The sequence below is a fragment of the Blennius ocellaris genome (assembly GCF_963422515.1).
Source record: "Blennius ocellaris genome assembly, chromosome: 10".
In the NCBI taxonomy this organism is placed as follows: domain Eukaryota; kingdom Metazoa; phylum Chordata; class Actinopteri; order Blenniiformes; family Blenniidae; genus Blennius; species Blennius ocellaris.
Window position 1 is genome coordinate 4,295,049 of NC_137659.1, and position 15,640 is coordinate 4,310,688.

At 42.6% G+C, this 15,640-nt stretch overlaps 1 protein-coding gene across 1 annotated transcript; it reads left to right on the top strand.

Moving 5' to 3' along the window:
• Positions 1–12,315: 12,315 nt before the first annotated feature.
• On the top strand, positions 12,316–14,186 carry LOC308135749 (frizzled-8-like; the record flags this gene model as incomplete). The annotated part of the gene is made up of 1 exon (XM_080503853.1): positions 12,316–14,186. Exon 1 carries the CDS (start codon positions 12,441–12,443, stop codon positions 14,184–14,186), a length of 1,746 nt encoding a protein of 581 aa, XP_080359979.1. The 5' UTR covers positions 12,316–12,440.
• Between the last annotated feature and the right edge of the window lie 1,454 nt (positions 14,187–15,640).

Here is a 15,640-nt window from a genome sequence, read left to right on the forward strand (position 1 = left end):
TATTTCAAATACGTATTTTCATTAACAGGGAATTATGGTTTTATAGTGAAATTACAGTTACATCCATACTCGTTAACCCCTTCATTTTCCTAAATGTGTTACACCTAGTGGTGAATTTTCAATAATATTCGGGGAAAATAAATTAGAAAATGACTTTATCCACTGTAACTCCATAAAGTCCAACAAGAAAAGGTTGAAAAAAATAACAATATTCACAATTTTTCCTCTTCTTTTCATTCATGCTTACATGTGTTTTTTCTATTAATTGCTCATCTGTCAAATGTTCTGCTTTTCGATGTGTTTTTCAAAATATGTATTAATAGTATGTTATCACTTTGACTTTGTGTGTTAGTTGCAATAATTTCTATTAGCGTTAATAGAGTGTCTCAGGTCTAAGTGTTACATGTAAACTAATCTTAAGAAAATTCCCAGTGAATAACTCAGAAACAATTTATTTAAATATTAATTCAACCTTTACTTATCTGGATTTCACGCTATAAAAGCCAAATTTAAGCCAGTGTTGGACTGGTTCAGGCTGACAGACCTTATGTTTGCAGTTGTTTGCCATTTCTCATACATTTGGATGCTGAGTACACTGAAACTGCACATTCAGTGGAGGTTAACGTGTAAATATTATTAAGGAGTACTCATGTATACACGGTGTAAGTGTGTGTGTGTGTGTGTGTGTGTTTGACTCACTGTTTAGACTGTGCAGTCTTCCGAGTGTGTGTGGCGGATTGTTTGCAAACCTAGATGTGTATGTTAGTTGGATTTTCACTAAATGAGTAAAACGAGGCCACTTCAACCCCGCAGGAAATAAGCTCACACGCCGTCTTACATGTTATTTTAAGCCCGAGTTACACATCATCTGATATCCGCTCTAAATGGCTTTTCCAGCCTCACTGCTCCAGGTACTCTGAGGCAGAAGGACAGCGGTAAAAAAAAAATAGGGGGGGGGGGGGGGGGGGGGGTCAGCGGTGTAAAGAAAGAGACGAGCCGGCCCCTCAACTGAGAGGATGGAAGCTGGCCAAATCCCCAATTCCCTGAGAAGGAGAAGGCACGGCCCAGACGCTACAGAGATGCTCGGCTACTTATCTCTTTTTCAAACATTTACACTCGCGGCTTCAGGCATGTTGATCTTCAGCGATGTTGAAGGCTCCGTTTGATGAACTGCATCCAGGATAAATTCAATGTTCAGATAAATCTCAGTCGAGTTCTCTAAAGATGTACGGAGCTCAAATCTACAGCTGTTGTCAGAAAGTAAATGTCTTAATTTTTTTGTCTTCAAAGCTTTTTCTCAATAGAAAAACCGCAAAAATAAATAAGGTCTAGTTGAGACAATAACTTCTCAAATGAAATTGCATTGACTTGGGTTGGGTATTTTTCAGTTTTGTCCTCAAATTGTTCACTTTATTTCAAAACAAAAATTTGAAAGCGCATGTGTTTTTTCCACATTTCTATGAAGGAATAATCCCGTTTCACTTTCTCTTGATCAGCTGTGTTCAAAGCAGTCATTAATGTAATTTAATCTAAAATCCGATAATGGCATGAAATGATGTGATAAATCTGCAGCTTTACTTGGGGATCTATGAAGTTCTTAAGCGAGTTTTAAGCTCTTATATTTTCTCTCTTTTGTTTCAAAGCTTCTTTTACAGCTCAGTTAGAGGAAGAGTGGGCAGTCTTTGCGTTCATTGAGGAGATCACAGGGTTAATAAAGAGAGTGAGACATTCCCACAACTATTAACCTTACATGCATATCTTTGAGTGGTGGGAGGGATCTGAAGGATTCAGGGAGGTCACAATGCTCAGTACCAAACCACCGTGCAGTGGTGGCAACAATTAAAGCTGTAGAAAGTTATTGCTGTATTGAGGTAAATCATTCAAAACTCTATGGTTTGAGTTTTTATTTGTCTGTCCATCTGCAGTCACCAGGCAGGAGGGCAACATTACAATGCATGTTACAAATATAGCCCACATTCAAATTGGTAACATTATTAATACTTTATGAACATTAGCAATAACCATTAAAGCTCATCATCTCGTTTCCTAAAATTCATACGGAATACTGAAAATCTTATGTTAATACATGATACAAACAACACAATAGACCATTCATATGGACTAATGCTGACGCAGCTGATTTTCCATAATCTGCTTTTTCAAGTTTCGAGAAAATGTGTAATAATCTGCAGACAACTTCAGACTGTCTGGAAGCTGATTCCAGAGTTAGATAGCTTTAAATGAAAAGCACAATTTAGAGTACAAGTATTAACACAGCTCATGATGACAGTGGAGTTTAAAGGAAATGATTTATAGAAGGCTTCCTGTTGGAATTTGAAATCGAGCCAGGTTGTTTCTTGTTTTGTTGTCTTTAAATTTTGAAAATAATCTAGCGTATCATTGTGTTATTAAAATACAAGTTGAATTATATTCTGTCATTACAAGAATAGAATAGAATAGAATTCAGTGAAGGGAACAGTTTTCATTGCCTCCAATCACCATAAAGGACACCCAAGATGAAAAAAGTTTTCCGTTTTCACTCAAACGAATAAACGTGGCTTCAGCCTCCATCAGGAACAACTTGAGGTTCAAACTCTTGTTCGAGGAGACGTTGGCAGAGCCGGTTGTCTTTGTTTGGTTTTGGGTTTGATTCCCGAATTCGGCCGGTCTGTCAAATACAGGAAGTACATTGTGTATTCAAAAGGCTTAAAAGCTTCCTGAAACGGCTTGCTGTGTGATTGTGAGCCGCTCACCGAGGAACAGAGTGATTCTGTTGAAGCGTGTCGCAGCTTCCCCCCCCGTGTGAAAGCCGCGAGCGCGGCGCCTCCGCGCCGCCGCCACCGCACACACACACACTCACTCCCGAAGGCCCAACACTTAATGGAACACTAATGGCTTTCAACATGGTCACATTTCTCACCTGTTCACTCTTCCTGCACGCGCGGCGGCTTTGCCTCGCCGCCGAGCTTCCCTCCGAGACCAAAGTTAGCTCGTAAAGAAGCTCGGCCCGCCGAGCGGAGCGAGCTGTCGTCACGCCTCTTAATGAATCCCCGGGCCTTGTGTGGCGTGTTTACTGCGGGCAAGACGTCACCTCCGCTGAAGAAAGATCGTAATTATAAGCGCTGTTTCCAGTGGAGGCATTTTAAGAGCAGGCCCCCTGTTGCTCCAGGGTCTTAATGACGCCAGGAGAACACGCGGTGATTTAGAAAGGGCTCGGGGTAACGCCCTGAACGCTACCAGCTTCCACATTTGAACTGCGGCCTGGAGGGAGTCTGGAGGTCACATCATGGTGGACATATTACTTTATCTGTATTAGTTGGAAACATGCAACGGTGTTTCGGTTTGAACTACTTCACGATTTCACAGAGAAAACCGCAACAACTCAGCTCGATACTTATGAATAACAAGGTTGGCCTGTACGTCACCAGTGCCTTGAGGAAGAAAAAATAGAAACTGATGTATTGCCAATGGCGTTACCTTCAGTGACTCGCCTGCCAATCAAAACCAGTGGAAATTGAAACATCAATCAATGCGACGACTGCAAAACCACCAATCACAGTTGACCGATTTGTAGAAGTCTTGATAACATATTATATATGTCGTGTTCCTACAAATTGCCCCCCCTCCCCAAAAAAAATAAATACGGTACTGATAAAAAGTGAGGAAATGTAGAAAAGTTATAGTTTTTGTCCTCACATATATTTGAAACTTCATAATTGCTGTTCACCTTATTTTGAAGGTCAAACAGGCTTTTGGTAGAAAGTTTGCAGAAGGATGCAGAAAATACACACATTGTTTGAACTGTTAAAATTGAAAAGGCGACATGAACAAAGCAAAATTGGATTTCCTCACATATGTGCAGTAAAAAATATTGAGCGCATGTGCAAGTGTTCCATGTTTGAGAAAAGTTGTGCTTAACACAAAGATTTACACACTGTACGCTTTTGTCAAAAGGTCCAGTTTGATAATTTTCAGTGAAAACATCATAAACGAAGACTAAAACAATACTCTGCCATCTTTTTTTTTTTAATCTTTTTTTTGTCTGCGTACCAAAAGACTTGGTTTGTATGGGTGTGGATGAAGTACAAAGACTGAATTGTTCATGAAATAAATGCAAGTTTGGACAAGCTGAACTCAAATGCATCAAACTATCGTAACTGATGCTTGCCCAAAAGTAATTTGACTGCTAAAACATTATAGGACTAATATAAGACTTTAATCACGGTGAGCTTTTCATTCTGACGTGGCCTGCTTAAAAACATTTTCTGCTCGAATTGCGACAGCTTTGTCAGTAAAGACCTGATTAAAACCCCACTGTTGGGTCTCAAGGGTTTTCACTCACATCAATAAAAAAAGCTTGAATGTTTGCGTTTTGTGTGATGAGTGACGGTGGATCCTCAAAATGGGAGGCTGCACCAAAATAAAAAAAACATTTAAAAAAAAGGGCTTTCCCAGCCCAGGTTACAAACACAATGATTTAATCAAGGTGCCGTGCTCTGATACACTGAAATGGTTTCATTGAATTAAAGTTTCCACATTTTTTTTTCTCAATAGTATCTAGTGTTTAGTTTTTTTTCCCCATGCCACCAAAAAGCCACACATTAAAAGACTCCCGTGAGATTAGCTCAACAAATGTTTGCATAACTGATAGACAGGGATCCCGAATATATTTAAGCCTTTATTATACCATTGTTACCCTCCTTCATGTGCGCCTGCATGATTCCGCCCTAACCTGCAAGGACTCATGTTGCTGCATGGACAGAAGAATTCCCCATTGGGGATTTTAGTACATTTTAAGTTAAAATCAGGTTTCAGGGTCAGGTTATGGTTGATGTCATAAGTTAAGATTTGGGATAATTGGGTTTACGTCGGCAGGAAATGCTTCTTAAGTAGGCACCCGGTGATTAAAACCAATTTCCAGAGTAATTGTGAGAATATCGCTGTAGAAAATGAATCAATTGTATACTCAACACTATGGCTCATTTTTACATAAAGTCATTTTAACACTGAATAAAACACATGGATTCAATTCAAATCGTACACCTCTGTTTTGGATGTGGTGGAAACTTTCATGCCACCTGACAGTGTAATAAATTACCATTTTTTCCTCTGCATAGTATCTGTAAAGCTTCCACTGGGGCGTCCAACATAAGGCCTGTGGGCCAAAACCAGATCGTGAGTGACTATAATCTGGCCAAACCACCAAGCAAATGGTAAAAATGTCTAAGAAAACTTTTTTTTTTTTTTTTTTTAATATTTAAGAGATACAACACAACACTGAAACCATGAGATCATTGCAAGTAAATTAGCATCGGCCTCAAAGCCAAGCTGCCAGGGTGAGTTTTTAAAACCCTAATTAATGCAACAGCTATAGAAGTTTTTTGGGGGGACATTTCACTGTATTTTACACCAGGAAGTTGTCAAGATTGTAGTAATTTTTGGTCCTAATTTTATGTTTTTTGTAAAAATATAGACAATTTCATCACCTTTATTCTCTGGACCACAACAAAGAAAATCTTTAAAGTTTGAATTCAAAGGTTATTATGGCACAATTTGACCGGTCAGGAATTCTCCAGTGGAAATTGGACTGTATGTGGCTCCTTGAACTAAAATGCGTTTGACACCTATGCTGTGTGATGTTGGATAATTGTCTTTTTTATTTTTTTTTAATCTCAAAAATAAAGTCGGCAGGTAATTAATATAACAGTGTGTGTGTGTGTGTGTGGAAGCTGGGAGCTGGTTAACAGACCTGGCTGTCAAGATCCTTCCCAGCAGTAGACTGATTGGATGGGAGAGATTTGTGTCAGTGTTTGCTCTGGTTAATGAGCGGAAGGAAGGTGAGCCAATACAATACACACATACTCAGTCAATGAGGGACCCTGTCGGGGCGTGTGTGTGTGTGTGTGTGTGTGTGTGTGTGTGTGTGTGTGTGTGTGTGTGTGTGTGTGTGTGTGTGTGTGTGTGTGTGTGTGTGTGTGTGTGTGTGTGTGTGTGTGTGTGTGTAAGGGTGACTGCCTTCAGGCTCACAACCCACCTCAGGCTGATTAGTGGTCTGTCTTTAAGTAAACAGGCAGCAGAAGCACTGAGGAATCTAACCTGTAGAAGGAAGGAAGGAAGGAAGGAAGGAAAGAAGGAAGGAAGGAAGGAAGAAAAGGAAGGGAGGGAGGGAGGGAGGAATCCTCCATCCATCACTGACTCGGAGCTCCAAAATGGACACACATGACCGGGAACTCAGATTTCACCAAGGTCACGAGGAGAGAATGTAAAGCTCCGGCTGCAAGATGAGTCTACTCAGAAATTTAGGTTTCGGTTTTCATTCAAAACAAACTTTCCACCAGTGGGGGGACAAATAATTGGAAAGACGAGGACTGCTTTGGCGGCTGAACCGTAAACTGAAGCCAATTCTACAAAAATGAATGTGTGTGTGTTGTTAAATAAATAAATAAATGAACACTCTATTTATGGTTTTGATCATTGTTCCTGCTTTGCATCAAATTCTTGTATCTCTTGTGTCTGTCTGGTATTGATGGTTTGAATTTAACATTGTAACCTGTTCTCCGTCACACTCACCACACCACTTTGCTGTCAAATTACACATTAGTACTGACTTCTCCATGTCATGTTAACACTTTACTGGATCTAGAGGTTTTTGCTTTGTTATTCAACACATTAAAGTAGAAGTATCAAGTACGTAACACAAAGCAGATGTACTTATTGCATCATATATACACTGCTTTTTGATTCCTACATTCTTAGCCAGCCAGGGACAAACCAGAGGATTGCATTCATGCAATTCGGGTGGGTAGATTTTTGCAAAAACATGGTCAAATACATACATAGAAACCAATACCTAAATAAATACACACAGACAAAAACATAACCTGTCAATAAAATGTTACAAGAAAGCACAAAGATTCCAAATACTGTCACTCGTCTGAAGAGGAATAAATTGATATATTTGGTTTTTATAGAATCAACGGGTAGAAAAAGTTCGAAATGATTCCGTATTCCTTCAATTTCGCTCTAAGTTCTCATTACACACAGTTTAATTCCCACAAAACAGCTTTTCTAACATCTAAATCATCTCAGCTGTAGATTTATGGCGTATTTTCCCCTCCACCATGAATGTTTAGACATTTTTGAAACTCTTCATATAGTTATTTATACGCTGATTATTTATCCAGCCAGTGAGAACTCGGTGACGGCAAGATTCCCTTTGAGATCAAGGGTGGCGTCTGAAAGACTGCGTCCAAACTTAAAGAAAGTAAACATCTTCAGAAGTTGGGGGGGGGGGGCCTCCAACGTCTTATCTTGAAGTCATACATCAGATCTTATTACACTCGGGCCTCTTCTCCCATACACACATGAAGTTTTAAATCAACCAAATTACCCATGGGACCAAAGCGACATTTAATTGAAATATTTATTCAATCGCTAGCTCCGGTTGGAAATTCTGGGAGTTGCAGGTTTCGGTGAAACTGGGTCAGGTTGGTTATTAACTCCGTCTGAATGTGTCAGAATTGTTTTGATTTGTCAAGAGACGTTGATCGTTTTAGGCGCAATGTCATTTCTTCCGTTAAACGTCCTTTAGACGTGTATACCGTTTTGAAATGTACCTGCTAATAAATCTCTCGGGGCTCTTGTTTACATCTGTTTTGAAGCGAAACAAACGTGGGGGAACAAGCAGGATGATGTACAGTCTTCATGATGGGGGAGTGGAAAGGAACATATGTAGGTGCAAACAAAGATATTTAGCACCTTTTTAAAAAAGTAGAGGTAATTATATATAGATATATTGCTGAGAAATAGGACAGTGCTGTATATAGATGGTTTGACATTAATTCGGCAGAATATTGTACATTAAACACTTTTTTGAATGCGCTATAAGAAAACGATCTACTTTGTTTTTTGGAAAATGAAAACACACTCTTCAAACTAGGCCAAAATCTTGACCAAAAACAACAATGGCGGCATCCAGAGTGCCATGACTCTCAGTCCATATCTTCTGCAAAATCCCACCCATGGAGGACAATTTATTCGTATTTTTTAAAAATGTGGCATTATATGTAAAGCATCTAATAATATTTGGATTAAAAGTTTATGGTGCTGTTATTTTACTTGTCTGGTTCTCTTGAGGATAGATCGGGTGAAGAAATGATTTGGAAAATGCATGATGTTTAATAATTTTTATAATTTGCTCTGTGTTTGGCCTTATGTTTGAGCCCCTGATTTAGACCCTGATGTACTTTCAACTCTCTATGTGAACATAAATCCTCTTTTTTGTGAGTAACCCATTGATTTTTACTTATTTGACCACTCAGTTGTGGATTAATTTAAATAAAATATCTCAAAGATGCTCAGAGTTGACGCAAGCCAACTTCATCGAGCTGGAACTCAACTCCACATCTGCACTTTATATTGAAGAAATAATGGTGCAGGTTTAAGGTATCACAAGGCCAAGCTTCCCATGAGGAGGTTACCAAGACAAACATTTCAGAGTTTCACAGCACGCCTCAGTAACTCTGTGAGAACCCCACCACCACCACCACCACCTCCGCTACACCCCACCCGCCTTTTTCTTTGGCGTCATGAACTTTGAGAGGCCTGGGAGAATCGGAGGGAAAAGATCGGAGAGAAAACAAGAGAGAGAGGCAAGAAGAGTGGGTGAGACAGAGGAGTGCCGGAGCGGGCAGCCCAGAGAATGCAGAAATTGACTTCTAAACAGATGCAGTAATTCCATTTCCACCCTTTTAAATTTGGTATGCAGGGGGCCAAGCTGTAACCCAAAACCCACTATCGCGGCTGCACACAGAAGGCAGGAGGCGTAGTCGACAGTTGGCGGCTGGGGCCACGGAGTCTATCAGCCTTGTTAATCAATACGGGTTCCACTCTGATAGACAGCGATCGGTGTAACTGATGCTCGGTTCGGCTATTCTGTCCTCTGTGGTGGGAGGAGGAGGAGGAGGAGGAGGAGGAGGAGGCGAAGGCACCTGTTTCCTACAACTTTCACCTGCGGTTCACAGCTCTGCTGGAGATGGCTGGCCCAGCGTGAGGCCGCTGGAACGGTCCCAGAAAAGGGCTCGCACATACATGGGAATGCCCGAGCATTCCTCCATGAGAAAATGTACCATCTGTTCTAATGAAATAATGGCTGCCGGGAAAATCAAGCTAACTCCTACATTAAGACCCCGGGAGCTGCGGGCTCTCAGATTCATTGGTAAAGTGAATCTTGAGCTTCATTTTGATGCATGACTGACAGATGTTTCCAAAGAAGAGAACCTTTCAGTAATAGATTTAGTGTCTCTGTCTGGAGACAAGATCAACTTTTTGTGGTAAATGAGAAAAGCTGAAAGTTCTCATTTCTTATATGCTCATGTTTTCCTCTCTTCACATCGATTTGTCATGTTTTTACCATTGGAGACTAATTATGTGGTGTTTTTCTGGGGGAGATACAACAGAAAAGTATTTGCTGTTTTATTCATACATTCTTCATGAAATGTAATTTGCATCTGCACCAAGTCACAAAAATATTTGATTTCATTTCATCTTTGAATTCAATTACTGAAATTTAACAGAGCCGCTGGGGAAAGTAAATAAACTCTGGATTTATCAACATGTCAAACTTAAGTTGTGGCAGAAATAACCTCAACCAAACACTTAAAGTAGTTTCTGATCAGATCTGCAAAACGTTCAGAGGAAATTTTAGTTCATCCTTACAAAACTTCTTCAGCTACGATGTTTTCTTATGTTTGATATAAAATGTGTGTGTGTGTGTGTGTGTGTGCGTGTGTGTGTGCGTGTGCGTGTGCGTGTGTGTGTGTGATAATCTCTCTGGATCTGCACCCTGTTTTCACCCGTATCATCCGCGATCAACTCCAGCCCACCTCACCCAGTGGTGACCCCGAGTCTTATTGAGTTACATAGAAGATGGAATGATAAAGTCTATAGATTCATCCCTTTTCGTTGACTTTTGATTTTAATCTTCAGTTCATTAGTATAAATATACGAACTGCACCAGATGGGAGACAATCAATTGTAATAGTTTCCTTTGGATTTTCATCTATTATTTGTTCTAATTGTCCTTAGGACTAAAGACATGTCATGAACGTGCTTGAGTGAGAAAAGAAACATCTTTTCAAACTCAGTTTATATTTGTTCAATGCCTGTTTGCCCATCACTCTTTACTAACCCCACCCATCTGAAACTCCAGACCACAGCAAAACAAGCATCTCTTTAACAAACACTGGAGTTTGGGGCTTGTCCGTTGTGATAAAACCTGTGGATTGGAAAGCCGCTGCCCGTCTGCCAAACTGTCTAAGCTCCATTTGAAGCTGATGAATCCAATAAGAAGTGTGAATGACTTCAATTAGTGCTATCACAGTGCTGTATCTGCCCATGTTAGCTTATTCCTTCTGGGCTGAGCTCTGAAGCTGTTTACACACACACACACACACACACACACACACACACACACACACACACACACACACACACACACACACACACACACACACACACACACACACACAGTTCTGTTTGTCAGGCTGCTGGTGTGTCACAGTAATCGCTGGCCCAGCATGCTCTGATTGAAACATTGGCAGCAGCGTTAAGACAAACAGCCCCCTCCCTTTCGACCAAGACGACCCCCCGCTGAGGGCTAACAAGACCATAGTAACCTCTCTTACCACACACACACACACACACACACGCACACACACACACACACACACACACACATCCCCCCTCTTGTTTTCCAGCGTGCAAGCCGACATGCACCGTCGGCATGTAGACACATTTGTCATTCTTTCACATCCAACTCTACAGCCACATTCACGTTTTTACATTGTCAGGCTCGCAATAAATCCTCACACTTCAGCGGACGAGTGAGTGACGGAAAGCATCAGACGAGTGCTCCCTTGTGGCTCTCAGCCCCATTTGCTGACAGGCTACGGACAAAGTGGCGTTTCGCAATATTACCATGGACCTCATGTTGGGGAAAAATAGGCATGAAGGATCGATTTGAGTCGGTTTGACATTGTCCACCTGCTTTTAAAATATGACTGGAACTTGTAATGGCATTTCTAAACCTGGGGTGTGAAACCCATTTAATCCAGAGGTCACACAGAGCCTATTTCAACTAACATGAGCTGGACTGGTAAAATAATGCCATAATGACCTATACGCTTAAAATTTAAGGTTTTTCTTTGAGAATGCATGATGAAAAAGTCTATATTTCCGCGAAAACCAACCAATTATGACTAAAAATGACAACAATTTGAAAAATAAAAGCCAGATTGAACAATATCTTCCGGTGCACAATACAGTTTGAATCTCAAGAAGGGAATATAACTTCCTCATGTTAGATGCATTCAAGTGAAAGAAAATACTGTTAATTAAACTGATCCAAGCCCACTGATCAATAAAGAAATCATGTATCTGCTCGGTCTCACTCTTGATGTCAAAGCAGCACTCAACTTGAACCTCAAGTAAATATGAATCACCCTGGGGGTACAAGCTGTAGTAGTTTCATTACAAATTAAAAAGTCAACCTTGCGGCTGGATGACTTGGAGAGTCTGTAGAGATTCGGTGTTTCCCTCAGGGCCATTTTGGTGATGACAGACATTACAAATGTGACAGGAAACGTCTTGTTGTGCTGTCAGTTAGGCATAGATGCTGCAGTGACACATCCAGGAGCCAAACTGATGCATATTTTAAAGCTGATTTCTCCCACTTTTGATTTAATAATGCATGAGTATTGGGGGGGGGGGGGGGGGCATTAAAATGATGGAATGAAGGTTTGAAATGTAAATAACATGCATGCAAAATTGTGCATTTTAGGAACACATGTAACTTCTTTTGACTCCTGGTGAAAGCTTTGCCCAATGGAATTCCTTCATAATCTATGTATTGTAATAAAAACGCACGTGTGTTTGGAGGGGAAGGGTGTGTGCAGCAAACAAGGACAAAGTGATTATAACCCTTCCTCCAGGGTGAACATTTTAAACAAACACCTATAGAAGAAACTCTTGATTGACTTGACTTCGTCTCCCTCCCTTTGGCCAGGCTGGGGGCGGAGTGTCCTCGTCCCAGCAGTATAAAGCCCAGCGCACGCATCTGTTACATAGTATGCAAAGACAGACGCGAAGCCACACCGACACAAAGGCGAGAGAGAGAGAGAGAGAGAGAGAGAGTGAGAGAGAGAGAGAGAGAGAGAGAGAGAGAGAGGAGAAGGAGGGAGACGGGTCGTATGCGCGCACTGAATGAAACGCTTGTTTTGGTGGGGGGGTTTATTCCACCTGCCAAAACCCGTCCCAAACTGTGTGCGCAAAATAGCATGAGTTCAGCAGCAGACCTGGATTAATCGGGACTTGCAGCCTGCTTGCAAAGCGCAAGTTCGCTGTCACTCTTGTCGAGGCGGAATAATCGGAAAGCGAGAACGATGGAGAGAAGCATCCCGGGATGGTGCCTGCTGTTCGCCCTCGTCCTGCACGGATCGCGCTGCAGGGCGGCCAAGGAGCTCCAGTGTCAGGAGATCTCCGTGCCTCTGTGCAAAGGCATCGGCTACAACTACACCTACATGCCCAACCAGTTCAACCACGACACACAGGACGAAGCCGGCCTGGAGGTGCACCAGTTCTGGCCGCTGGTGGAGATCAAGTGCTCCCCGGACCTGCGCTTCTTCCTCTGCAGCATGTACACGCCGATCTGTCTAGAGGACTACAAGAAGCCGCTGCCGCCGTGCAGGAGCGTGTGCGAGCGAGCCAAAGCCGGCTGCGCGCCGCTCATGAGGCAGTACGGCTTCCCGTGGCCGGACCGGATGAGGTGCGACCTGCTGCCCGAGCAGGGCAACCAGGACACGCTGTGCATGGACTACAACAGGAGCCAGACCACCACCGTCTCCCCCGTGGTGGCCAAGCCCACGAACCGGCCGCTGAAGCCGTACAACCCCAAAAAGAAGAGCGGCTACGGCCGCGGCATCCCCGGGAAGCACAAACCTGCCGCGTCCCAGTGCGAACCGGGCTGCTTCTGCAGGGGTCCCATGGTGTCTGTCACCAGTGAGGGACACCCGCTGCGCAACCGCGTCAAAACTGGACAGATCCTCAACTGTGCCATACCGTGCCACAATCCTTACTTTACGCCGGAGGAGAGGACTTTCACCGCCTTTTGGATCGGCCTGTGGTCCATCCTGTGCTTCATCTCCACTTTTGCAACTGTGGCGACTTTCCTCATCGACATGGAGAGGTTCAAGTACCCAGAGCGCCCCATCATATTCCTGTCTGCCTGCTACATGTTTGTGTCAGTTGGATATATCGTGAGACTGATCGCCGGACACGAGGAAGTGGCCTGCAACAGGGAGCACGGCGCGGAGCACATCCACTACGAGACCACAGGTCCTGCGCTCTGCACCATTGTCTTCCTACTCATCTACTTCTTTGGCATGGCAAGCTCGATCTGGTGGGTGATCCTGTCTCTCACCTGGTTCCTCGCAGCGGGCATGAAGTGGGGCAACGAGGCTATCGCCAGTTACGCACAGTACTTTCATTTGGCCGCTTGGCTCATCCCTAGCATGAAGTCCATAGCAGTTTTGGCTCTGAGCTCTGTGGACGGGGACTCCGTGGCTGGGATTTGTTATGTCGGCAACCAAAACTTGGATAACCTGCGGGGCTTCGTGCTGGCACCGCTGGTTATCTACCTGTTCATTGGCACCATGTTTCTGCTGGCCGGGTTCGTCTCGCTGTTCCGGATCAGGAGCGTCATCAAGCAAGGTGGCACAAAAACTGATAAACTGGAGCGGCTGATGATCCGGATAGGTGTTTTCACAGTTTTGTACACCGTCCCAGCCACTGTCATAGTGGCGTGCTACTTTTACGAGCAGCACAACAGACAAACTTGGGAGATTACGCACAACTGCACGTGCATGACGGACTCCAACAGGCAGAGGCCGGACTATGCTGTGTTCATGCTGAAATATTTCATGTGCCTCCTGGTGGGTATCACCTCGGGGGCCTGGATCTGGTCCGGTAAAACCTTGGACTCCTGGAGGACTTTTTGTACGCGGTGCTGCTGGGGGAGCAAAGCCTCCGCAGGGTCCATGTATAGCGACGTGAGCACGGGACTGACCTGGAGGTCCGGGACGGCCAGTTCTGTGTCCTGCCCCAAACAGATGCCACTGTCCCGGGTGTGATCAGGAACGATCATACACTCGAAATGTCATTTCACTCTAAAGACTAATGATATCTTCTCATATCAGATTGTTTTTTGTTTTTTTAATGTGGCGTGCAGATGGATATAAATGTGTGTATTTGGTAAATTATTGCAAGAAAGGCACCAAACTGCCAGTTTTAAATGAAACCTGCTCCCAAAACACCCTCCAATGTGAATTATGTGTTTTCAATTTGTGTTCATTTAGACTGCTTATAAAAGTTCTAAGACCAGTTTGAACTAACTTACAGAAAGTGCTCTTTTCTTTGCCTTATCCAAATGACGTGTGTTTGAATGGAGAGGGGGAGGTTGTCAGGATGAGGGTGGTGACTAATTGTGTTGGGATTGTCCATCAGCGTGTTGTAATTAGCACATTAATGAGCGCCTAATGGCTTCTCTTTAAATAATGAGGCCGTCAGCAGAAGAACAATGTACCTGGCACCAAGAACGCAGAGTCTTATCTGGGCTTAATTGAATGCGTACAGCTGACAAGATCCCTCTTGTCGATAGGTTACATGGTATAGCTGAGGCTCTCCCTCTATTTTTTACTGCAAAGAACCGCTGTGTCTTAAACACAAGATTCACAATGAGACCGCCCTGCTGGAAACGAAGCCATCCACCAGGCTGTTTTGTCTCCAAGATGGACTTATAAGTACATTCATCAATGCCTTAATTCTGTCTCATACGGGTTGCATTAGCGCGTAAAGTGTATTTATATAATTATTGGTGTACATAAATTGTATATTTGTACATAGAATTTTACAAGACTGTAAATATGTATAATTTTCACTTTGATAGAAGATTTTATTTTGAGAATAAAACGATTTTTATTGAATGTTTACTCGTGCGTCTTTGGTCATTCTCGCCAGTGTTTTTTTCTTTCTTTCACAGACTAATGCGTTGCTTACACTGTTGAATATAGACATTTTTCCCGCTAATTATATTAGGTTTGACAGTTAAAGGTTACTATAGGTTTTATTTGAGTAAGTAAATCGCCCGAGAGGACACGTGGGATGCGCGCCACAGTGTTTGCAGGACTTCCACGCTGTGAGAGGAGGAGAGAACAACAGAGAGGACTACAGGTGGTCTTCTTAGTTTAATGCCCACTGCGCCTCAGATTGCTTATTAACTCCTACTTTCTGTCATGTGTTACAACCCCCAACAAGATAACTTCACCTCCTCTTAGTTCAGGTTCAGGAAATGATTTCATTCTATAGAGTTATTTTGATTTCAAGAAGTGTGTAATGACTCAAATAAGCTTCCATTAAAAAAAAAAAAAAAAAAAAAGGTCCAAGTGAACCTGAATAATGAAAAGTTACTCAGTTTTTGTGATAAACGGTTACATACATTTATAGTTCAAGAAGCTTATGGAAATGCCCAGAGCTTATAATTGAGAAGTCAGAGAGAAAGACAGCCGTGTAACCGCAAACTGACATT